At 42.8% G+C, this 22,450-nt stretch overlaps 3 protein-coding genes across 5 annotated transcripts; 2 read left to right on the forward strand and 1 right to left on the reverse strand.

The window, feature by feature from the left end:
• Positions 1–3,173: 3,173 nt before the first annotated feature.
• On the reverse strand, positions 3,174–14,025 carry PHOSPHO2 (phosphatase, orphan 2). 2 transcript variants are annotated; one of them, XM_030951817.1, is made up of 4 exons: positions 13,257–14,025; positions 8,114–8,246; positions 5,481–5,601; positions 3,174–4,493 (listed from the first exon to the last, which is right to left on the reverse strand). In XM_030951817.1, exon 4 carries the CDS (start codon positions 4,489–4,491, stop codon positions 3,766–3,768), a length of 726 nt encoding a protein of 241 aa, XP_030807677.1. In that variant the 5' UTR covers positions 4,492–4,493; positions 5,481–5,601; positions 8,114–8,246; positions 13,257–14,025; the 3' UTR covers positions 3,174–3,765. The 2 variants fall into 2 exon arrangements, with proteins under 2 accessions (XP_030807677.1, XP_030807676.1); XM_030951816.1 differs by lacking the exon at positions 8,114–8,246.
• Positions 5,885–11,750, forward strand: CCDC173 (coiled-coil domain containing 173). Its single transcript, XM_030952016.1, has 9 exons — positions 5,885–5,978; positions 6,392–6,603; positions 6,845–7,018; positions 7,113–7,309; positions 8,219–8,375; positions 9,367–9,506; positions 10,331–10,523; positions 10,846–11,010; positions 11,507–11,750. Exons 1-9 carry the CDS (start codon positions 5,885–5,887, stop codon positions 11,714–11,716), a joined length of 1,542 nt encoding a protein of 513 aa, XP_030807876.1. The 3' UTR covers positions 11,717–11,750.
• Positions 13,424–22,205, forward strand: LOC115905504 (coiled-coil domain-containing protein 173-like). Of its 2 annotated transcripts, XR_004060867.1 has the most exons (8): positions 13,424–13,752; positions 14,511–14,667; positions 15,645–15,784; positions 16,085–16,277; positions 16,827–16,991; positions 17,685–17,791; positions 18,528–18,692; positions 21,253–22,205. XR_004060867.1 is itself a non-coding variant. In XM_030951815.1 (7 exons), exons 1-6 carry the CDS (start codon positions 13,655–13,657, stop codon positions 17,784–17,786), a joined length of 855 nt encoding a protein of 284 aa, XP_030807675.1. In that variant the 5' UTR covers positions 13,424–13,654; the 3' UTR covers positions 17,787–17,791; positions 21,253–22,205. The 2 variants fall into 2 exon arrangements, 1 of the variants encoding a protein (XP_030807675.1); XM_030951815.1 differs by lacking the exon at positions 18,528–18,692.
• The last annotated feature ends 245 nt before the right edge of the window (positions 22,206–22,450 follow it).

The raw sequence follows: 22,450 nt of genomic DNA on the forward strand, positions 1-22,450 counted from the left end.
ATTGTGATAGCTCCCACTCAACACAGATGAAAAAGCATCATATTTTTCATTTAATTACTGGTGGTATTTCTGCCACAAAGCAGAAGTATGAACTAAGGAAATCCAAACAGGAAAGTGTATCTGGTCGTACCCCTTTGCCATCCTTCCTCCCACGCTAACCCTGCTCCAGGATTCAAAGGGTCCCTTGGCCTTTACACAGTAACATGAGACAAAATGATCCAAACAAACAAAAAAACCCCACAAAACCAAAATTTCCCCACACCTACACACATCTATGCCTTCCTTTTTTCCCCTCTGGATGCATTGTTAACCCAGGGAACTGGAGTTTGTAGTGTAACCCAGTAATTATAACAGCCCTGCTGTCTGACATGGGCCTGTCCCTCAGCTACATGACTCCATTTCTTTAGCCAGAAAATTCTCTTGTGCAGCCCTAAGTCTTTACACATCCCCATGCCAACAGCTTTGTTTTGGTTGCATTTTCCATTTCATCAGCTTCCTTTGGACAAGCAGGAACTTCTTTGAAGTCCTGGCCATTGCACTAGCACACAATACTAAGGCCAAGTACTCGCACAGTCATGGTGTATGACAGCACACCTGCTACCTTACAGAACCTTCCCCATACAGATATGACTTCTGTTAGGCATTTTTTTCATAACATTTTCCCCTAAGTCATCTCCCTCCTAGACAGCAAGTCAGGAGGTCAGCAACACTTAGTACTGAACATACATCCCCCTTCAAAGAGCTTTTCCCTTTCTTTTGGCTGGGCTACCAGCTTCAACCAGCTTCACTCTCTGGAGATACTCATCTCCCCTCCACTGTAACCAAATGTGGAAAACTTTGGTAATTGTGGTGCTTCAAAAAAGTTCTCACTTTTATTAAGTGGGGGAAAAAAACCCAAACAAGACCTGATTAATAGCTTAATGGTCTGCCTACTGGAACTGAAAAATTTCTTCTGTCTCCAACATGCATTTTGTCTGGCAAGTATCATCAGTTCTATCCTCTACTTGGAAGTGATTAGAACATAATTGCTAATATTTCAAGTACTCTGCTTAATCTACTCTCAACTCCTACTTCAGCACTTTCATCAAAGCCACAGAAAAATCCTTTTTTGAGCATGAAGAACAATTTCTCACCCAATATCTCACTCTCACAGCAAATTACAAGGTAGGCCCCTTAAGGCTAAAACAACAATAGTTAATGTAAGTGGAAGAAAAAGCTGAGTAATCATTGATATACTACTTTTTGTTTGCTTTTAAGCAAGCTTTAACCAAGATCTGTAGACAAACTGAAAGCAAGCTATTCCATAACTAAGTTCTGAAAAACACAGACGAGATCAGCACAAAATCTGGAACATTCAGCAGCACATTAGAATTAAGGAAACACACAACTATCCTGGTTTTGGCTGGGATAGAGCTATAATTTCCTTCTTTGTCGCTGGTTAGTGCTGTTTTGGATTTACCATGGGAATTGTGTTGATAACACACTGTTGTTTTGGTTGTTGCTAAGTGGTGCTTACCCATAGTCAAGGACTTTTCAGCTTCCCATGCCCTGTCAGTGAGAAGCTGCACAAGGAGCTGGGGGAGCATGCCCAGGAGAGCTGACCTGGCCAGGCCAAAGGGATATTCCACAGCATGGAGGGCACACCCAGCACAGAAACTGGGGGAGTCAGCTGGGAGGGGCCCATCACTGCTCGGGGTGGGCTGGGCATCCATCAGAGGGTGGGGAGGAGTGTATTATACAACACTTGTTTCTCCTGGACTTCATTCCTTTCTCTCTCCTTTTTATTACAATTATAGTAATTCAATACTACTATATTTTATTTTGTTTCAATTATTAAATTGTTCTCATCTCAACTCATGGGGTTTAATTTTTTTCCCCAATTCTCCTTCTCACTCAGTGAGGGATTGGAGTGCACAAGCTGCTCTACTTAGCTGCCAGCTGGGGTCAAACAATGGCAGCAACTTAAAACCCCAAGTAATGTATGAAATTGCCTTTTGCAACAGCCAAAAGAATTATCATTGCAACATACAAAAGCATTACCATTCTTTTGTATGACCTGTAAACCAGAAAACTTAAACCTTCCACAGCCTGAGACCCATCAGTCCTTAGATGCCTTTGTTGCCTTGAGTAAAACAATAGGCCAAAATCCCAAATATGAACATCTCAGACACTTACCAAATATCCATCACTAAAGCCAGGCTCCTGAGAACTGAAGTATATTATTTTGGACATCTTAGGCAACAGTGTTCAAAGCAACCTTCTACAATACAGTAAAATAGGCAAGGCAAGGAAAGAAGTGCACAAGGGAAATTTATGTAAACCAGCAGCCTGAAAACAGGCAATACCACTCAAAAATCTTCAATTAAGAAAAAATAAGGTAATGACATCATGAAACGTTGATAAGAAAATGAGAATAACATTGCACAGAAAAAAAAGGAAGACAGATACAGCAATTGCAGGCTGCTGAGCTACTCTTCAGACATCTGCAACTGAGGTACTGTAAAAGCTGTCCTAATCTCTCATATATTAAAGCACTTAAGCTAAATATGACCTCGGTTTAATAGTAGACTACATCAGCATTTTGAACATTTTCTGAGATATAAGAATAAAACCATTTGGCAGGAAAACACTTTATTTAAATTTAATGAGACTTACTTTTAGTACCTTTATGTGCACCAACACTTGGGGCTCATCTCACTGTCAGTGGTAAAGAGAAAAAAGACTGCATGGTCACAAACAATTCTTTAGAACTACTTAGACAGAACAATCTGTTTAAAAGTTAAAATGGACATAGATGCTTCCTTCCAGACTGTAAGAGATTGTGCTATAGATATGAGAATGAATAGGTAAAATCAGTGTATACACGTATATGTATGTTCCATTCTGTGAGCCTGTGCACTGCAGCAGCAACCAAGGAGGAAAAAAGGCACCTGGCTGACTCAAAGCTGCCAGCATGGAAGATCAAAGCAGTGCCAGCTCTGTACGGAGTGGCAGCAGCATACTGTCAGGGCAGTAGTCAGAATGGGAGAAAGACTTTTCTTTAAACAAAAAAACAACATCCTTACAGCTTTCCAGAAGAGAAAGGGTCTGACCAGCCAAAGGCTGACACCTACACTTGTGTCTACTCTCTTGAGGCCTGATGAAACACAGACCAGCAGAATACATGACACAAATTAGTTGTGTTGCGTTTGTCAGTGACAGCAACTTTTATTGTCTTTACAATACAAGATAATACAAAGTATTAAAAAGTAATTTTGTTTGGTAAAATAATCCATTGAAAATATAAATGCATCTTTGGATTAAACAAGATTACAAGCAAATAATTTGCCATGGGATCAGAGAAGTATAAAAGCCAACAGCTCTAGAACCATGCTCCTGGCATCTAGTATTTTCTAATAAAGAATTTCATTCTTTTGAACAGGAATCCTACTCCTTCCCCTAAGTGTGTGGGATTGCAAGTATATATCAGCTATACACTTGTAAAGAATTGGAGGGGAGGGAATAGCCAAAAACTAATGACAAGTCTTGTCCCAGCACCCCTTCTCCACTTATATTGGAATCTGTACTGTGTTAGAAGGCCTTTTTTACTGCACTTTCCCATTATCACCAGGACTGAACATAAACAGTTTTATGCTGTGGTTAAAAACCCCATAATTTCAGATAATAGTTCAATTATAAAATTTTGAGCTTTTATACACATGTAGTTTTTCTCTCCCAATAAGTTAAAACTGATGTAACTGCATCAGTTTCCTTTTATCATTTGAATCATTCCTTTATAAGTAATTTCAAGTAAGACATAATGTCAATTGCAGATGACCAAACCAGAACAGAACACTGTACAGGACTGAGACTTTGGGCCAGTTGAGAAATCCTTTTCTCCAAGGTATACCCCTGCCTGGGCATAGCAATATCATTCTTCTTCAAAAACATTACTGGACATAAGTCATTCCCACCATCACCTATATATATAATTTGTGTATAACTCACTCCTCTCTCCAACTGTTTATCTAGAAATTCTTTTAAAACTTTCCTTTTGCAAAGGTTTTTAGGGCACTTTGCACAATGGTGAGCATGGAAGTGCTGTACAGTAAGATAGCCAGTACTACTGAATGATGCAGGGTTTGTAAACACTTCATCAAACACTTTATGGAAATCAGCAGCTTTCAAAATCCAGTCAATAAATACTGTATTAGAATCTGAAACAATTATACAATCAAACAACTCCTTGTTCTCGCCAATAAATCCCAGAAGATCTATCATTCCCGCAGTGAAAGGAATTGTTGTCATAGTTCTTTTCATCTCATCTTCTTTGACACCATTGTCTCCCAAGTAGACAAAGACTCTGCCCATATATTCTGTCCAATGTCCCGGCTGGTAAGAGTTTCTTAATCCATTAGGAAGTTTTCTTTCAGGAGCACATTTCACAATCCAGGTGTCACTATTTTCATCTATGATTGTATGGTCAAAATCAAAAACCAACAGAAATTTCATAGCTGTGAGAAAATAGTTTCCAAAACAAAAAAATAAGAAAATTATTTATATAAACTGAAGTACTATATTTCTACCCTGACCTTGTGCTCAGAAGAGAAAAATTCTGGAAGAAAATATCAGAACAAAATAAACTATTTATGGCCACTACTGTGATGGGAAGTTGTGCTGTAGCTAAAAATGCAATTTGCAAATGCCAAAGTTCAGTGTCCAACTTCTGTTTAAAATAGTAACTGTAAGAGTATCTAACTCATGCTTACTAATACTTGCTAACACAGCATCAATCTTCCTGTATTCACATACCATCAGTTTAAGCAGACACTAATTTCTCCATCAGCACTTGCCAATGCAACCGAACAGGGATTCTCCTGGCAAAACGCCTCAATAGGTGTTTCAAAAGGAAACGATCACCGTCTGTTCGAACAGACGGAACCGGTTCGAGCCTTCAACGAGGCCGCGCTAAATCAAGGCAGCCAATGAAACGAAACGCAGCCGTTAGTGGAGCGGAACCTGCTGGCCCCTCCCGGGCGGGTCAGCCCTGCCCCAGGCCCCGCACTCAGCAGAGCAGCCGGCAGAGCAGCCGGCAGAGCAGCCGGCAGAGCAGCCGGCAGAGCAGGCCCGCCGGCAGGGCCGCAGCGGCGGGGGCAGCGCCCGGGGCCGGGGCCCGGCCCGTGAGGGGAAGAGCAGCGCCGGCCGGCGGGGCCCCGCCCCCAGCACGCCGTCACGTGACCGCGCGCCACCGGTCGCCCGGCAACGGCGCCGCGGCCCGGGAAGATGGCGGCGGCAGCGGCGGGGCGGCGGCGGCGGCGCGGCGCCCGTGAGTGCGGCTGCCCCGCGGGCAGCGGGACCCGGCGGGAGGGCAGTGCCGAGCCCGCGGGCGCACGGCTCCGGGAGGCTGTAGGGGCGCCCAGCGTGACTCTCCCCAAAGCTCCCCCGGCTGCAAACGGCAAGAAGGGCTGTTCCTCCCTAGGAACGCAGTGGAGAGAACTGACCTGAATGCAGCGCAGGTCCAGTAACCTCCAGGGGCAGCGGCTGGGGAAGAACGAGGGGCTGGCAGACTCCTGCCTGCAGGGCGCATCAGTGCGCCTTTACTTCTGCTGAGGCTGTCTTCACCTAGGACAGAGGGAGAGGATCAGGTCCCATCCCTGTCGGGAGACTGATCAGCAACCGCATCTGGAAAACAGAGCTTGACACTGGTGTCACTCTAAGAGAAAGCCTCCTTACCTTTCAGACACGGCCTGTTAGTCTGCTCAAATCACACAATTTCTACAGAACACCAGCCTGCAGAGTGTCACTCCCTTCAAAACGGGTGGTGACACTTGAAAGAGCATTTCACAAAACCTAGGCATCAATTAGAAAAGCTGCATTTATGCCTTCACACGTGTATGTGAGCCTAATGCAACAAAGAAATCCTAGTCTTGCCAACAAATCAAAAACTGATCTACAACAGAACTATTTCAGTAAATATGATGAGCATGCAGGACATGGAAGTAAGGCACAGTCTGTGCTCAAACTGCTGCCTTATCCAGCCAGCAGAATGGCTTTACCAACATTCCTCTTTTCATATTGGGAATGGTCTCTGCTCCCTGCTGTTCTAAGAATCATGCCCAAGTACTGCCTGGGAAGTGTGTTACTACAAGCCAAGCCCATACATACACACAAACAGGCAAGGGCATGTACAAACAGCCCAGGCAGTCAGTGCCCGTCCAAGTACACGCACTGCTCATAGGCAGACTACAGATACAGATACCCTGTCTCAGCTCTGGGGTTTGGGGATGGGGGACTAAGTAACACTAAGGACACCTCAGTATTACTACCGTACCAGCATTCAAATTCTGATACACATTTGATTATTGGATTTTCTGGTTAAGTAACCTTAATATTTTATCTTCCCTCTGCACAGCACTTCACTGGACAGAAAAGAATGTTCTAGATGAGTATTTCCTTCGAAAAGAAAGAGATCTTCGTCAGGTCGTTGTATTGCCAAAAGCACAATGGGAAAGGATTCAGGGCAGCATTGGAGAAGCACCACACATTGATGAGAAAAAAGAACAGGAAGAAGTGGACTTGGACTCCAAAGCTGCTGGAAAAGAAGACCCACGCAATGCCGCTCTGGTAAGTACAAGATACATTTGTAAACAAGTTGCTTTTGTCTATACAAAATCACACACAGTAACATTTCTAGCTACACTCCCTTTGTTTAACATTTGTTTTTGAATATGTATTTCAGCTAAATGCCATTTAAGTATCTTTAATATCTAACTTAAACATTTGTATTTTTTTACTTAAAGCTAAAATGCAAAGTAAAACCCAATCCAAAATTTAAGCGTGATTTTTAATTTTGTCTGCACTGTAGAACCTGATAAAAGAGAAACTTCAAGCCAAAAAATTACGTGAAGAAAAGGAAGAGGAAGAAAGAAAGTTACTTGATTTGGAAGAAGCAAAGTTCCAAGCAGCAAAACGGAAGGAGGTTATTGATCATGCAAAAACCTACCTACGTTATCAGGACGACAGAATGAGACAGTTCCATGTTTGTTGACAACTTATATATTTTACATTGAAATTGTACCGAATGTCTCTAAAGGCTTCTAAACATAAAAATGACTTTAAATGTTCTCTTGCAGAGTGCACTTCTACTTACTAAGGTCCTAAACGAAAGAGACGCTCAAGTTGAATTTCTGAAGTCAAGATTAGTTGATAGCAAAAAGAAGGACTATGAAGAAGAGCAACGTCGATTTAAGGAATACATTCTCAGTGAGCAAGAAAAAGCACATCAGCATTATATGAATAAACAGGCACTATGCAAAGATCAGTTACAACAGTAAGTAATAATTAAAAGCAACCCTACTTCATTATTTACTTAAACTCTTCTCAAAATGCATTCTATGAGGTTTTTACAAAAACTTGCTAATAGTTTCATAAATGCCATTCCTTTTAAAAGAAGATCACAGAAGATCTTGCCCAAAAGGGAAAAGCTATATGCATTTTTAGTTGCCAACAGTCTGTATGCAAAATTGCCTCTTGGAAGCATCAGCAGGTTTTAGTCAAATCACTGTTCAAATGTTGTTAATGAAATTTAAGTGTACTTTACTCAGTTTTTGTTCCAGACAAGGAAAAGTTTAAATTAGATTTTCCATTTACCCATAATGATCTTCCAGATTGCACAACAAGAGAAGGCATTGCTGTCATTTCTATTCCTTCTCTCAGGTTTTCTGTGAATCTTATGGAGTGGTCTCCAGTGGTATTTATAGGACTAGCCCTGGAGATCTGATAAAAGGAATCGAATTTCCCAAGGCAGAGAAAGGGTTCAAAGTCTGGTCTTACATATTCCAGGCACAACACACAGTTCCTTGCAGAACTTACTATAGAACATTACCAGTTTAAGCTGCTGCCCGCATGCCCAGAAGAAACACAGGTATGGCAGGTCATACTGGGGAAATCTTGTTCTCCAAGGATGCTGCAGATATAGGCCAGAGCATTACCAATGCAGTGGTGCTAATGAGTCATCCAGCTAAAACTTCTCACCACGACACTGCAAACTGTGAGCATACCATGTAGCTCATTTCTGACCAGGGTTACCATTACAAACAATCATGCTGTTATTCACCTCTGATATTCTACCTACCTTCAACTCAAGAGTATCACATTTTTCACTGCAAGGTACCTATGGCTGTACAGTTCATTACTTCATGCAGTTCCTAGACAATTTATTCACCTTTGTCTGATTCAGAATAAAGGAGCGTGAGCATCTGGCAGATCTGGCCAAAGAGGAAAAAAAAAGAGAAGAGGAAGAAATACAGAGATCAATCCAACTGTACCAACTAGAAACTCAGAGACAAAAAGAAAAGGAACACGAGGAAAAACTTGCACGCCGGAAGCTGTATCATGTAAGTAGCAGGAAAGCAGACAGTTCAAAATGTGCATTTCACCTTGGCTGTGATGGCTGGACTCAGCCCACAAATAAAGGGATCTACTGGCAACAGGGTCTTTGCTGACAGCTTTAGGAGCCTGGGATCAAATGCCTACCCTGCCAGTTGCAGGCCATGTCTTTCTTCTGTGCTTTTGAGAAAGAGTTCTTGGAGGCCCCTCCCTTCTGTTGTCTGAAGATGCTTTAACTGGTCTATGGTTAAAGATTTGGCTGTAGACATCAAGGAATATCTCCTTGACTTGAGAACTGGATTTAAGTTTCACATTCCTGCTGTTTTAAGCCCATTTTTCTTTGTTAGAAAGAGGAAATAGACAGACACTGAATGTATCTTTTTAATTTGACTTGATATTTATGATTGCAGAGGTTTAGGGATTTAGTCAAGACTTGCTGCCATCTCATTTCATCTTTAAAGGCATGCTACTAAGGTACAAACAAGAACTGCCTCAGAGCAGTTCTGGCCAGCATGCAAAGGACAGTTGGTTTTTTACATAAAAGTATAGAAAACTCCTCTTCTGTTGTGCTTTGGATAAAGCTCTTAGATAGGGGTAGTTTTGGATGAGGTGGGGCCAGGAGCAGAATGATCTGTGTGGGTGGTGGTTGGACCATCCCCCTGGCCCATGTGTGTCAGTGGGAGCAGGGGACAATGCTCTCTGCATCACACAGCAATTTGTTTGTGTGGTGCACCAGAGAAGCAGCTGTTTGATGCTCAATTCCATTCCCCTCCCTCCCACTGACTGCCTCCTCTTGATGCATGTTTGAATAGGGAGGCAGAAGTAAGTGGAAGTATTCCTTCTTGTCTTCTCTCTCCTTTCCTGAGGATCCCTTTTCTCTCTTCTGTTTTTGAAAGAAACTTGAGGAGGGGGAACAGGGAGTGATTCCTGTAAGCTGCTACCCCAGGTGCAGATATTTCAAACATCATCTGTTACATCAGGACCATTTTGCCCATACAGGCGTATGTAAATGACCAGAAAATAATCAAAGCAATAGAGGAACAAAACCGAATGGAAGAAGATGAGCGGATCAAAGCTCATTTCAAAGCAAAGGAAATTATTGCCCGGATGAGAAAAAAGAAAGAAGCTGAAATGCGTAGGTAGGTGCAAAGCTAGAGTATAAATCATAAGTGATCTAAAAATTATACTGTAGTTGTTTTCAGATCATTTAGACTAATGATATAACATAATCAACAGTTATTTGAACACATTATTCTAAATTCTACTGATAGGGAGAAGAGGGAATTCAGGAGAAAAAGGAAATTTTTTCACAGGTTCCTTAGTAAGAATGTCAGGGAGCAATCTCACCTTTAAAAGTACAGAGGCTTATGAAAGTGCAAAGCTTTGCACCAGGGTATTGTGAACAGTGATTTTCCATATAGCCTGCCAAATTTCCACCTCCTCACCAATTAAAGACAATTAAGATCTTTGATGAAAATATTTTTAAGTATAAGCTATATTTCTCTGAGTCACCTCAAGAAAAATTATTTGACTTCTTGACAAGGCACAAACATTAATTAACTACATCATGTTCTTAAGGGAAGATATTTTATCAGTTTAACATTAAGGGTACAACATGATGATACCACTGAGTCAATCTAAGACTTTTCTTCCCTTCCTGCTTCTGGCCAACATTCCCCTCCTGATGGCAAGATGCTTGCTGGAATCCTTACTGAGTGATCCAGCTCATTATTGCAACAGAAACTAGTGATACAAGAACACTGGGAACATTTATTTGCTAAATCAGATAATATAAAAATAAACCAAACAGGAGGAACAGAAGGAGATCATGAGTTGGGTGGGAGGGCCAGCCTGTGTGTCCAAGAGGAGAGAACTCTAGAACCGGAATTGCTGAGCTTGGTAGCTTCAGGTTGACCCAGGTGTGTTGCCCTGGTATGTTATGGAAGCTCACGTTCTTCTGCAGACAAGTACAGGAACAACGGGACAAAATCATTAGTCAATTAGCTGAACAAATGAGTGAGGCATTAAGGAAGGAAGATGGTCGACTGGCTAGAGATGCTGCAAGAATAGAAGCTGAAGAAGAAAAAAAACGCAAAGAGAAAGAAGCAAAACAAAAGGCTGCCATTGAATCTATTGCTGAACACAGAGCCACTGTGGTAAGAAACTTGGGCTGATCTGACTTCTGCTTACCCCTGCTGAGGAGTCTGGCCCAGAGCACAGCTGGTGACTCTGGTGCCATGCATCAGCAGGCTTCAGCAAGTCTGCTGCCACCTTTCCTGGAGTCCCCTGTCCCTTTCCCCCTTCTGTGTCGGGCACACCTCTGCCAGGGCTGCTGGAAACCCTGGGCTTGGGCACTGGCCAGCCACAGTGACCGTGCTGATCGGAGCGCTGATTCAGGGCTGCTTCTGCACAGAGATACAACTTCCAGCTGAGCAGGCCAGCTCCTTGGTTAACTTCTGTGTGTTTTGTGAACTACAGATGAAGTTGAAAGAGGAAAAGGAGAGACAGGAGAAAGAAGAGGCTGAAAAAGAACGTGATAGGTTAATGGAAAAAGCCCGCATCCACCTGGAAATGGAAAACAAAAAAAAACATGGACGAGATGAGGCAAACAGAGAAGTACAGAAAATTCAGCTCCAGCAAATGGTAAATAGAAAGCTTCAGAAAGAAGCTTGCACCTAAACCAATACACTAGTTCCTGCTGAGAGAAAGAGAAGAAGTTTGCTGTTTTGTTTGGATTTTATTGTTTGTTGGGCTGTTTTTAATCACGTATGCTCGGCATATGCTGGTGTTGGAGACCAGCCTCCTCAGAGCATTGGTGCAAATCAAGGCTGGTTTGCAAAGACAGATCACATCATATCCTGTGCCGTTAGGACATTTTTTCAAACATGCACTGCTGTTCTCTTGTAACTTCTGGGCAGGTCACCAAAGAGCAGCAGCTAATGCTGATGTTCACTCAGCTGTTCAATGTACCCTTTCTGGGGAGATAAGGCAGGGGAAAGAAGTGGGGAGGGATGATAAATGCCAAGTTTCAGCTAAGGATGCCATAGACCTTCTGTAAGCTTTTACCCTCTCTCAGCTTTACAGGATGATGATGTTGAGAACAAAATACTAAGCTTTGTTATTCCTTTTTCTTCATCAGGCTGAAAAGCAGGCAAGAAAAGAGCAGGAAAAGCAAGCAGAATTGGACTACAATGCCCAGAGAGAGGCTATTGCACTTTATAAAGAGCAAGAGTTTCAGAAATATGCAAAGGAGTTAATTGAAACAGAATCCAAGAAGACACATCATCTTTATCCTCTTCTCAAAGCATGTGAAAATGGAAGAGGACTTGGACATAGGCCGTTTTTCTGAGAGAAGAAGAAATAAATACTAGTTTCCCAACATATCATTCTATGTTGGGACCCAGTTACCTTGTTGTAACTGTAGTGCTGCTCAAGAAACAAAACCATGAAGCAATGTTTTTGTTTAAAAATTTTTTTTAAACTGTCCACCAAGGAAAGGCAGAAGCCACTTTCAAGTTAAATAAATGTTTTTCAACCATACAGGCAGAGTTAAATTGTAAATTATTTATATCAAATATATACCATGAATCTAGACTTCCATTTGAAAAAATAAAAGATTGCCACATAACTGGTTATATTCAAACATCCCCAGCCTGTATTTCCTGAATGTCAGTTTCTTAAACTTGATACATGAATTCATATTATATAACTGACTGTCACTGTAAGCTATTCCAGCCAAAAGCTCACTATTTCTGTTATATTTTTAATATTCATTGTTCTAAAAATTCACCGTCCCAGGTTACAACTACAGGGGACAACAAAAAGAGAGAAAGTTAGAACAGCTAGGGTGTGCAGTTTTGGTAGTATTTTGCAACTATGTCTGAAAAACAAATGTCATGCTATAAATCAGTTTTATTACATGAAAATATTAATGTAATTTGATCCCAGCCCTTAAAAAGTCACCAAATAGGTCCCAATACAGCTGTAAATAGGGCCTACAAAATCAGCACATCAAGAGACAACATAGTTGGGCTGTTCCTTCAAAAAGACTAACAGCAATTCAGTCTGTAAATAGGTGTGATCTATTAAATAGGTAAATAGATGTGATCTAAAATTGTATCTCAGATTCCTCAGCAGATTTACTCACCAACACTCAAGCCACAGACACGTTTACCTCCTTAAGTTAGGTTTCTTTCATTTCCTTGCCTTGGAAGTTAGGGGTTCCTGTAATGACCTCCTCCACCAGCACCCTGGCCTTTAAACAGGGTATCCCTCTAGCCTGGTGTCCACTGGAAGCAAACTCCAAGAAACCTGAAGCTTTGCTTTGTTGCACCCCACAGCTGCCAGTCTCTGCTGGCTAGACCAGAAAATAATACAAGTCCTTCAAAAAATCCAAAAAAGGACACTTGCCAATATTTTAGTTTTGAACGTGGGTCTTTGGTGTGTCCTCAAGTTCTTTGGCCTAGCTGCCGAAAGCAGCCAAGCCTTGGAAAAAGCACAGGGCTTCAAGGAAGATGTGAGCCTATCCCGGAGGAAAGGTACCTCTAGGGACCCGAGGGCCAAGCCGAACTGGCTGTACCTCCCCTACACTGAGCAAACGCTGGTTGTAAGGGCGCTCCTGTCCTTCCCGGGGGCAGCAGTCACCTCTTCGAGAAGTCTCCCAGGCAAGACAAGGGGTGAATTCCTGGAAGGAGAAGGAGGCCTGACCTCCTCATCCAGCTCCCAGAGCCGCCAAGGGCTCCGGGCCCCGGCAACAGGCAGGCCTGGCGGGGCGAAGGTTCTTGCGAGGCGCGGCAGCGCACGGAGCCCGGCCGAGAGCCACGGCCCCGGCCCTGGCGAACCGGCGGGAGCAGAAGGACAGAGGCGGAGGGGCCATTTCAGCCTCTTACCGGGTACGGACGCTCCGCAGAGAAACGAGATGTTCGGAACCGGCTTCGGAGAAGGGTCCGGCCTCCGCGGCTGGGGGACGGCTGAGAGATGGCTGGGGGATGGCTGGGGGACGGCTTCCTCCCCGCCCCTCCCCTCCCTCCGTGTGTGACGGACCGGCCGCTGCCCGCCCGCAGCTCCCCGGGGCGGGGCGCGGTGCCGCTCCATCCAACGCGACGCAGCGCCCGCCGCCCCCTCGGGTGCCATTCCCGCCTCGGCGCCGGAACGCTTCCGTGGCCACCGCCTTTGAGCGGGCCGGGAGAGGGAGACCCCATTTCCCGGAAACAGAGCCGTTGGTGAAGATCCCTGCTTCTCCTTCGACAGACGTTCCGTCTGCACGAGGCGGCGACAAAGGCCGGCGATGGACCGCGATGGGCCGGACGCCGTTCGGCAGGAGGCAGAGGTGGAGCGTGGCCGCTACCTGAGCCGCCGCGCCGTGGCCCAGGAGCAGCTGGCGCAGTGAGTCCGGCGGCGGGGCCCGGGGGCGGGGCGAGAGGGTTTGGGTTAAAACCTCGCCGTGGCAAGCCCGGCCCGAGCGGCTCCCGGCGGCACGGCCCGCCGAAAGGGGCGGCTCTTGGGCGCTAACCCGCCTTTCGTGCCCGGGGCTCCGTGACTCGCTGCTTTTCAACGAGGGTTTTAGATCATCCTCACCTCGTGGTCAGACTGACCTCTCCCCACCCTCTATAATTCTGTTCTCCAGCTTCAGAAACGTCTTTTGCTGTCAGGGGCTATCCCAACACATCCAACGAGACTGGCTCAATTCTGGCACCGAGGGCAAGTGGCTTGTCCCACTATTGCTGCTTCTCCCTACCTAGAAGCCTTCCAGCTGGCATGGGCATCATGGCCATGTCTTGCACAGTGCTGTGGCACTGCTTAGAAGACTGCTGCTTGCTGGAAAAGGCCGAGGTTGTACAGGGAGTGGGATAACAATGAAACAGGCAAATCAAATTCAATCTAACATTTGAGTCCATACACTGTTCATGTTCACTTTTGCTAGTATTGACTTCCCAAGTGCCCTCAGACTGGAACTGAGCTTTGGCCAAAGAATTTGGCGCTAGCTTATAGAAACTTATTCTGGTTTTGATCTCTGATATTTTACTTAAAAGTATTAGGGCTTTTTACTGTTAAAGTACCTATAGATGTGCATAATCTATATCTGTCTATTATTATTTCATGTTGTCCCTAGCTCATTTATGCACTTCCCTTTTCTGATTCAGAATAAAGGAGCACAAGGATCAAGCAGATCTGGCTAAGCTGGAAAAGAGAAGAGAAGGGGAACGAATACAACAATCAAGCCAATTGTACCAACTGGAAATTCAGAGAGATAAAGAGAAGGATCAGGAGAAAAAAGTTGAATTCCAAAGGCACCATCATGTAAATAGCAGGAAAGCAGACAGTTCAAAATATGTATTTCACCTTGACTGTGATGGTTGGACTCAGCCCACAAATAAACAGTATTGTGGGTAACAGGGCCTTTGCTGACAGCTTTAGTAGCCTGGGATCAAATGTCTACCCTGCCAGTTGCAGGCCATGTCTTTGTGCTTTTGAGAAAGACCTCTTGGAAGTTTTAATGAGGCACCTGAGCTTTGACTGGTTTACAATGGAAAAGTCTGCTAGAGTCAGCAAGGAGATTGTCCTTGACTTGAGAACTGGATTTAGGTTCCATGTACTTGCTCTAAGTCCATTTTTCTTTGTTAGGGAGAGGGAATAGCCTGAGTATGACAATATCTTATAAACTTGATGACCTGAGTTCTGTTTCCCTGCCAATACCTGCTTGAGCAGGGAAACTGAAGTAGAGGTACTGTGATGATTCACTACCATGTGAGGGAGTAAAAGGAGAGAATTTCCACTAAAACCCTACTTGCTTTTTTTCCTTTCATACTCCTCATCCCAAGTACACAAATTTCCCCCCATTTCCCCCCAACCTTGTACGTGCAACAAAAGCTATACATACTGCCAAGCTGTACAAGAGCCATTTCTGAGTGATTACAAAATGCCTTATTTTGATAGTCTACAGACTTACTGTTCAAGCTCTTCAGAGTCTGCACCGTATAAATGATAGACAGGATGGGAACAGTACAGCTGGAGCCACTGGGAATGTAGAGGAGAGAATATAAAGAAGCTATAAGCCCAGAGCTGCAACCACATACTAATTTTACTTTTGCTGTGGTTTGTGAAAAGTAGATAATAAAAATTTTCTTTTATGTCTGGGTTTCTATCTTCTGTAAAGAACTTCTCATGTAAAGAACTCCTTATTACTGGCTAGCCTGAAGTATTTGCTAGAATTTGTTTTTAGTTCATGTTTCCAAAATCTAGTTCTACATGAAAATAAACGTTTTCCATTTAAACAGGAATATGTAGCTGAACAGAAAATATTTAAAGCTGAAGAGAAACAAAAAGAAGACAAAGATGATGATCGGATTAAGGCTTATATTAAGGAAAAAGAAATGATGGCTGATCTGACAAGAGAAAAAAATGCAGAGACTAACAGGTGAGTCCAGGGATAATTTTCAGTGATAAGATTCAAACTTGCAATTTCATTTTCATTTTGTGACAAACAGTGTTCTCAGTTGTTATATCATTGAGATCAGAACTTTGATGCAAGCAAGTTTTCTGTAATTAAAACTTGGAGTAGAAAGTGCAGAAAAAATGCCTACCAGTTCTAGCTGTAATTGGTGCTGTTGGGGTGGAGGTAGGATTGCTGGTGTTATTAGAAGCAACAGGTACCAATTGCCTCTGGTAATCTGAGCAGATGTCCTGGGATGTTACAGTATCTCATGTTCTCCTGCAGGATGATAGAGAAGCATAAAGACAAAGCTTTTGAACAATTAAATGCACAGATGAATGAGAAATTTAAGATTGAAGATGATCGTCTTGCTAGAGGAGCTGCAGAGGTAGAACTTGAGTACCAAATAAAAAATAAAGAGAAAGAAATGAAAAAAAAGGCTGTCCTTGAATCCATTGAAGAAAACAGAGTCACTGTGGTAAGAAATGGGGCTGTCCTTGTTCCTTTTTCTGTCACACACTTGTACGTAGGAATAGTGTTTGGAAATGCCAGTTTCAAGCACAGTCTGGAGTGAGACACACATGCACGTTCTCACCAGTTGGTTTTTAATTAATCATCTAGAATTTTAAAACTAAATCCTTAAGAAGGGTGCAGGCAGCATATATGGTGATCCTCTCTTCAAAAAAATTAGACTGGGAAGGCTCTGTAATTTGTAATTTGTACAAATTGCACTGCTTACCCCAGCTGAGGAGTCTGGCCCAGAGCACAGCTGGTGACTCTGGTGCCATGCATCAGCAGGCTTCAGCAAGTCTGCTGCCACCTTTCCTGGAGTCCCCTGTCCCTTTCCCCCTTCTGTGTCGGGCACACCTCTGCCAGGGCTGCTGGAAACCCTGGGCTTGGGCACTGGCCAGCCACAGTGACCGTGCTGATCGGAGAGCTGATTCAGGGCTGCTTCTGCACAGAGATACAACTTCCAGCTGAGCAGGCCAGCTCCTTGGTTAACTTCTGTGTGTTTTGTGAACTACAGATGAAGTTGAAAGAGGAAAAGGAGAGACAGGAGAAAGAAGAGGATGAGAAGGATCGTAATCAGTGGATGACAGAAAATGACGTCTACTTGGAAATGGAAAAAGCCAAGAAACAAAGACAGCGTGATGCAAACATGGAAATACAGAAATTTCAGCTCCAGCAAATGGTAAATAGAAGAAATGTATACTGTCAGCCCCTTCAGAAAGAAGCACACTTCTAAATTCATAGTACTAGACCTCTTGGACAGAAGAAAAGAGGGGGGTGAGAGAGAGAGAAAGGTTGCTGTGGGTGTGATGTACGTATTTTGTTTGGTTTGGTTTTTACCTGTGTGCACTGCAGCTCTTGATGTTGGAGAGGTGACTGACTGTATCTATGGGCCACAAGAGGCTTGTTTGTGGAGTGAGAAGGTTACTGCTGAAAAATTGACAATGCATGATACACATTTCAGAGGTTTATGGGTCTCCTCTTGGAGCAGTAGAACAGAAGCCTCTTCCAGGTGCACTTGGCCCATATGAGTCAGGGAGGATTACTGTGAGGGCTGGTAATAAGAGATCAACAATGACAAATTACATCCTATCCTGTGTCATTAGGACATTTTTTCAACCATGCACTGCTGTCCTCTTGTAGCTTCTGGGCAGGTCACCAAAGAGCAGCAGCTAATGCTGATGTTCACTCAGCTGTTCAATGTACCCTTTCTGGGGAGATAAGGCAGGGGAAAGAAGTGGGGAGGGATGATAAATGCCAAGTTTCAGCTAAGGATGCCATAGACCTTCTGTAAGCTTTTACCCTCTCTCAGCTTTACAGGATGATGCTGTTGAGAACAAAATACTAAGCTTTGTTATTCCCTTTTCTTCATCAGGCTGAAAAGCAGGCAAGAAAAGAGCAGGAAAAGCAAGCAGAATTGGACTACAATGCTCAGAGAGAGGCTGCTTTCCATGGGGATCGAGCATTTCGGAGATAAAGGCAGTGAGTAACTGAATCCGTGCCATTACTGGATGTAACTTCTATTCTCTCCAAACATTAAAGGAAGGAACAAGATGTGGGCTTCCTAATTAGGACAACTGCAAGAATGGTGGAGTGGATAACCTGCAGTACTAAAAACAGTAAAAATTGGGGAGGGGGTGGGTGAAGATGGTTGATGCAATGCCTTCCTGTCTTGTACATAAGCCCCCAGCTTGCTCAGGACCGAGAAAACACTTGGCATTTTGCCATGACTTCTAAAGCCTGCTTTGGCCCTCAAAGCTCTGCCTGAGGGCAGGGCCAAGAACTCTCCTCAGGGCCAGCACAGACTGTTATTGTCTTGGTCAGTCCTGCTGTGGTCTGGGTGGCTGCACTCTTTGGATAGAAGAACATGGCTGGGTGGAGCTGACTGACTCTGTACCCATGTCAATTAGCATGGCCCATTATTCTGTTATGTGAGCCAAAGCACACAAAATAGAAACAATGAAGACTTGTTTCAAAACCTCACTTCTGACCTAAAGTAAAAGACTAACATTGCTGCACTATCAACCAAAAGTCACACAGAATTTTCTCCAATTATCTTGGAGTAGTTAATTTTGAAAATTACACATTACAAAAAGAGACGTGGCAATTAACTTGTGAAATTGTCCCTCAGTACTTTTTTCCTTCGTTCACTAATGAAAAATTTATTTCCCTTCTCTCTGAGCCAGTGCTCATTTTATTACATCAAGCTTTTTTTCAGCAAGCAGAAAGAATGGAAACTTTTCTAAAAGCCTTTTGATGGCAGAAGCTGGAGCCTTAAGAAGTATTGACTACAGCAGGAGTGGTGCTGAAACCTGCAGAGCTCAGTAATGCTCCAAATGAATCCCTAAGTGCAAATTTGCACATGCTCACTACTATGCAATTGGTGAGTTCAATGGGTTTTTAGTCTACTTCCACAGCAAGAAACAAGGTGGATTGCAGCCTCATTTCCTACTCAGCTTCCAGAAATGTCCTGTTCTGCAGATTACATGCATCTACATTTGAAGTCTACAGCCTGCTTCCATCAGGCCTCTACTCCTTTTACTTTGAACATCTTCAGAAAACCCATCAAACCCATTAAACTCCAGTACCAGAAAACAACTCTTATTACAGTACAACCTAGAATAAAGTGGGAATTATGCATATTTTTAAAGCATGTTGGCTAAATATAGATTTAGTTGCCCAAATTCAGCATGAAAAAAATCCAGCAGCAATCATGATCTCATTAATTCTATTGACTCTGAGATGCACATATTTTGTATGCTTGTTTTAAATAACTAATTCTAATTAGTAATTTTCTGTAAAACCTCTGTAAAGCATAGCATGATGACACTAGATCAGAATGGCCAGAGGTGGTGGAATGTTGCTGGTAAAAGGTGTCCTGTGTAAGGCAGGAGGCTGGTCTAGTTGCTCACCAGAGTCCTTTTCAGCTGCCATTTAAAGATAGGGAGATTAAAATACAGGGAGATAAACTGCAGCTGATAAGAAAAGAAACTGTTGACCTTGGAGAACCTACTCATTGAGAGGTACCTCTCATTTAATGGCTAAGGTCACTCTTGTGTAGTTATTAGCTGGAGTCATCCTTCCTGAAGGTATTTAGATGTGTAGATGGTGCTTAGAGACATGGATTAGCTAGTGCTGGACTTCAGTACTGGGTGAACAGCTGAACTTGATCTTAAATGTCTCCTCCAGTCTGAATTCTATAAAGTTTTAATTAAAACCTAGCAAATCAGAAAATGCTTTGAGAAATAATTTGACTAGTAAACTCTAATTATTGGTTTTGTTCAAAAAAGCATCCTCTCAGATATTGTTCTGCTTCAGGACATTGCAGGAGGTGAGAGTCATGATAGATATTAGCCTTATTTGAAGACCAAGACCTTAGAAATGCAAGGCAACTCCTCAGAGAGACTGAAACTGAGACCTTAAGTCCAACTGCATTTTTTCCACACTTGATCCAATTCTGGAAATAGAACAGCAACTTGTTTGAACATGTGTGCCTCCAGTGTCTAACATGGCACTCTCCCAACAGTATTTCAGCTCACACCTGTGGGGCAGTGCACATGTAAGAGTACTGTTCTCATGGGTCTAATACAACTCCTACCTGGGAAATGGAAGAGAACAGCTCTCTAAAATGCCTAATATCCTAAGGGAATTTGAATTAACTAACTGTGCAGTTCTTTACTGTTAGGTAGTGTTCCAGGTTGGACTTACTAGGTCTGTGCAAGTTCTTTTTGCATGTCTTTGCTAACAATTAGCTTTGAGGAAGTTTGAAGAGGATACATACCTGGAAACAAATGGCCCACAAACAGAAGAGCTGGCACCATGGGACTATTAAGGATGAACATTTTCACATCCCAATACAGACTTGCTCTATACTTCTGAAAAAGAAAAAAAAATCTTTTCAAAGCTTTCTTGAAACATGTTCCCTGTCATGTTAGGTCAAATAATTTACTGTTTCAACAGCTAAATTCTTTCAGATGTCTGTTATTAACTTAGGCCTTCCTGTTACCTCTTGAATGGAAGAGTGCTGCAGCTAGTCTGTAATCTTCCTCCTTGTTCTGGCAGTGCATCCTTGTTTCTGACACTGATCTTCCTTCCTGTTCTGGAGGGTATTTTTGAGAGACAGAAAATTCACTACCTCTAAAAAGCATGCAAAAATCCCCATAATCAGTGAAGGCTAAGATGGTAGAGGGAGGTAAAGGTGACAGATTAGAGAACACCATATGAGATATTTTCTTTGGAATTATCTTAATTTTTTTCTGTTTAGACTAAGTTGTGGTATAGGCTTTGTTAAGCCTGTAATGTGTGAAGTCATTGCTTTCATACTACTGCACTCCCATCACTTTAACCTAAATTTCTTTTTGTTTTGGTATATCATATTTTTTTTATTACTAGATATTTTAGTGATACATGAATGGTTCAAATCTGTCCTCTGATCTGGTAAACCAGTCTCTAGTAAGCAGTCTTAAAGCAGAGCTGTTTGTTGCTTGCTGACACTATTTTCTATAAACCAGCACAGCACTTTGTTTTTCTGTGGATTGTCTCAGCTCCAATACATTATCCAGAGAAATTAACAGTTCTGGTGGGTACTGAAGGGCTTTAACATCAGCACGGCAGGTCCAGGAAAATTCAACACTGCATCTCTGATAACACAGTAATTGCACACACACCCCCCCACAAGAAGTAGCATCTGGACTGACTCCTTTTCTGTGTAAAAGGAAAATAAGCAAAGATTAGAAAGAAAAAGCAGCATGTACTGAAGTGTGTGTTACTGAGCAGACCAAGAAAAATCCAACAACTGGCACAGTGCACAAGGGCAAAGTTTGGAACTATCTTTGGTAAAGCTTATAAGTATTTCTGCATTAGTTTCAGCTACAATCTATCAGTGCATATACAAATAACAAAAGCTACTAATTATACACTTAAACTGTTTCTTTTTTCTTTAGAAACACATTTAACCACTACAGAAGCATCTACAAAGGAGTAAGAAGCTAGCCACTCACTCCTTCCAAGTTCTGTATGCCTGCAAAACCAATCAGTGCCCAAGAGCAGAAGCTAACTGTGGACCAAGTTACAAGACATGCTATTTGCTGCAACCTGCCTATAATGCAAGCTCAAGAAACAAGTGCCATAGCTTGCAACTGTACTTGAACTAGTCTAACTTTATTATGGAACAAAGCAGTATTCTTTTCAGAAAGTCAAGTGGTAACAGCCAAAGGTAAACTATCAGTTCATCTGTACTGTACTCCTTGAATATTCCTGGGCCTCCAAGCTTAACTCAAACCTTCTGTTTTGACTTGAAAAAAAATCTTACTCAACAAATAGAATTGGATACATCTGTGTGTAACAATACAATTCATGTTGACTGTACCTTTTTTTGGTGACAGTTTTCTACTTACTTTTACTTTGGAGAATGCAATGAAAGGTAGAAACAGTATCTTGAGAAGTTGTGGCATTGTCTGAGTCTTTTAATCCTTTATGGGAGATGTCTGCAGCAAGACTGCATCCAGCACTCCAGCTACCCTGACTACAGGAAATGGGAAAAACACTTTCCTGTCATGTCCTAAGCACTCTGCGGCCAACCAGCCGGGCTGTGATGCTGCTGTAGGTGACTTTTTGATTAAAAGTTGCTTTTTCACTCAGTTCCAAAGTGACTGTAAGCTGTGTTCATTCCATTTATGTTCAGACTGAGCAAACAGTTCTTTAGGGAAAACTATGCTGCTTCACATTCAGACACACACACACGACTTGTATTTTTTTCAAGTAAAAGCCCATAGTTGGCAACAAGCAGAGTTTGCAATTAGACACTAGGCCAGCTTCATTACATAGCTGCATTTTTACATGTTACAATATAAACATAATAGACTGTCATTTGCCATTCTGTTGTAGAAATCCTTAATTGCACCAACTGACACTATCATCTAATGTAATGTGGAATAAAAATCTAACTTCACATCTTCAGTAAAAATTTAGTGATCTTGGCTTAACTGAGGAGGTAATACCCTGAGATCAGATCACTCTGCCTTGTAAATCTGTACTCAAAGTATCAGCATGTCAGAAGGCTGGAGGTTGGCCAAGCACATTTACCCTGAGATGAGCTCACTTGGTCAGAGCATGGTGCTAATAATGCTGAGCTCATGGCCC

The sequence above is a fragment of the Camarhynchus parvulus genome, chromosome 7, assembly GCF_901933205.1.
Source record: "Camarhynchus parvulus chromosome 7, STF_HiC, whole genome shotgun sequence".
In the NCBI taxonomy this organism is placed as follows: domain Eukaryota; kingdom Metazoa; phylum Chordata; class Aves; order Passeriformes; family Thraupidae; genus Camarhynchus; species Camarhynchus parvulus.

Coding starts and splice junctions, on each gene's coding strand:
- CCDC173 (XM_030952016.1), top strand. CDS start 5,885: ATGCAACAAAGAAATCCTAGTCTTGCCAACAAATCAAAAACTGATCTA. Junction 7,019..7,112: donor ACAGAATGAGACAGTTCCAT/GTTTGTTGACAA, acceptor GTTCTCTTGCAG/AGTGCACTTCTACTTACTAA. Junction 10,524..10,845: donor CTGAACACAGAGCCACTGTG/GTAAGAAACTTG, acceptor TGTGAACTACAG/ATGAAGTTGAAAGAGGAAAA.
- LOC115905504 (XM_030951815.1), top strand. CDS start 13,655: ATGGACCGCGATGGGCCGGACGCCGTTCGGCAGGAGGCAGAGGTGGAG. Junction 16,278..16,826: donor AAGAAAACAGAGTCACTGTG/GTAAGAAATGGG, acceptor TGTGAACTACAG/ATGAAGTTGAAAGAGGAAAA. Junction 16,992..17,684: donor AATTTCAGCTCCAGCAAATG/GTAAATAGAAGA, acceptor TTTCTTCATCAG/GCTGAAAAGCAGGCAAGAAA.
- PHOSPHO2 (XM_030951816.1), bottom strand. CDS start 4,491: ATGAAATTTCTGTTGGTTTTTGATTTTGACCATACAATCATAGATGAA.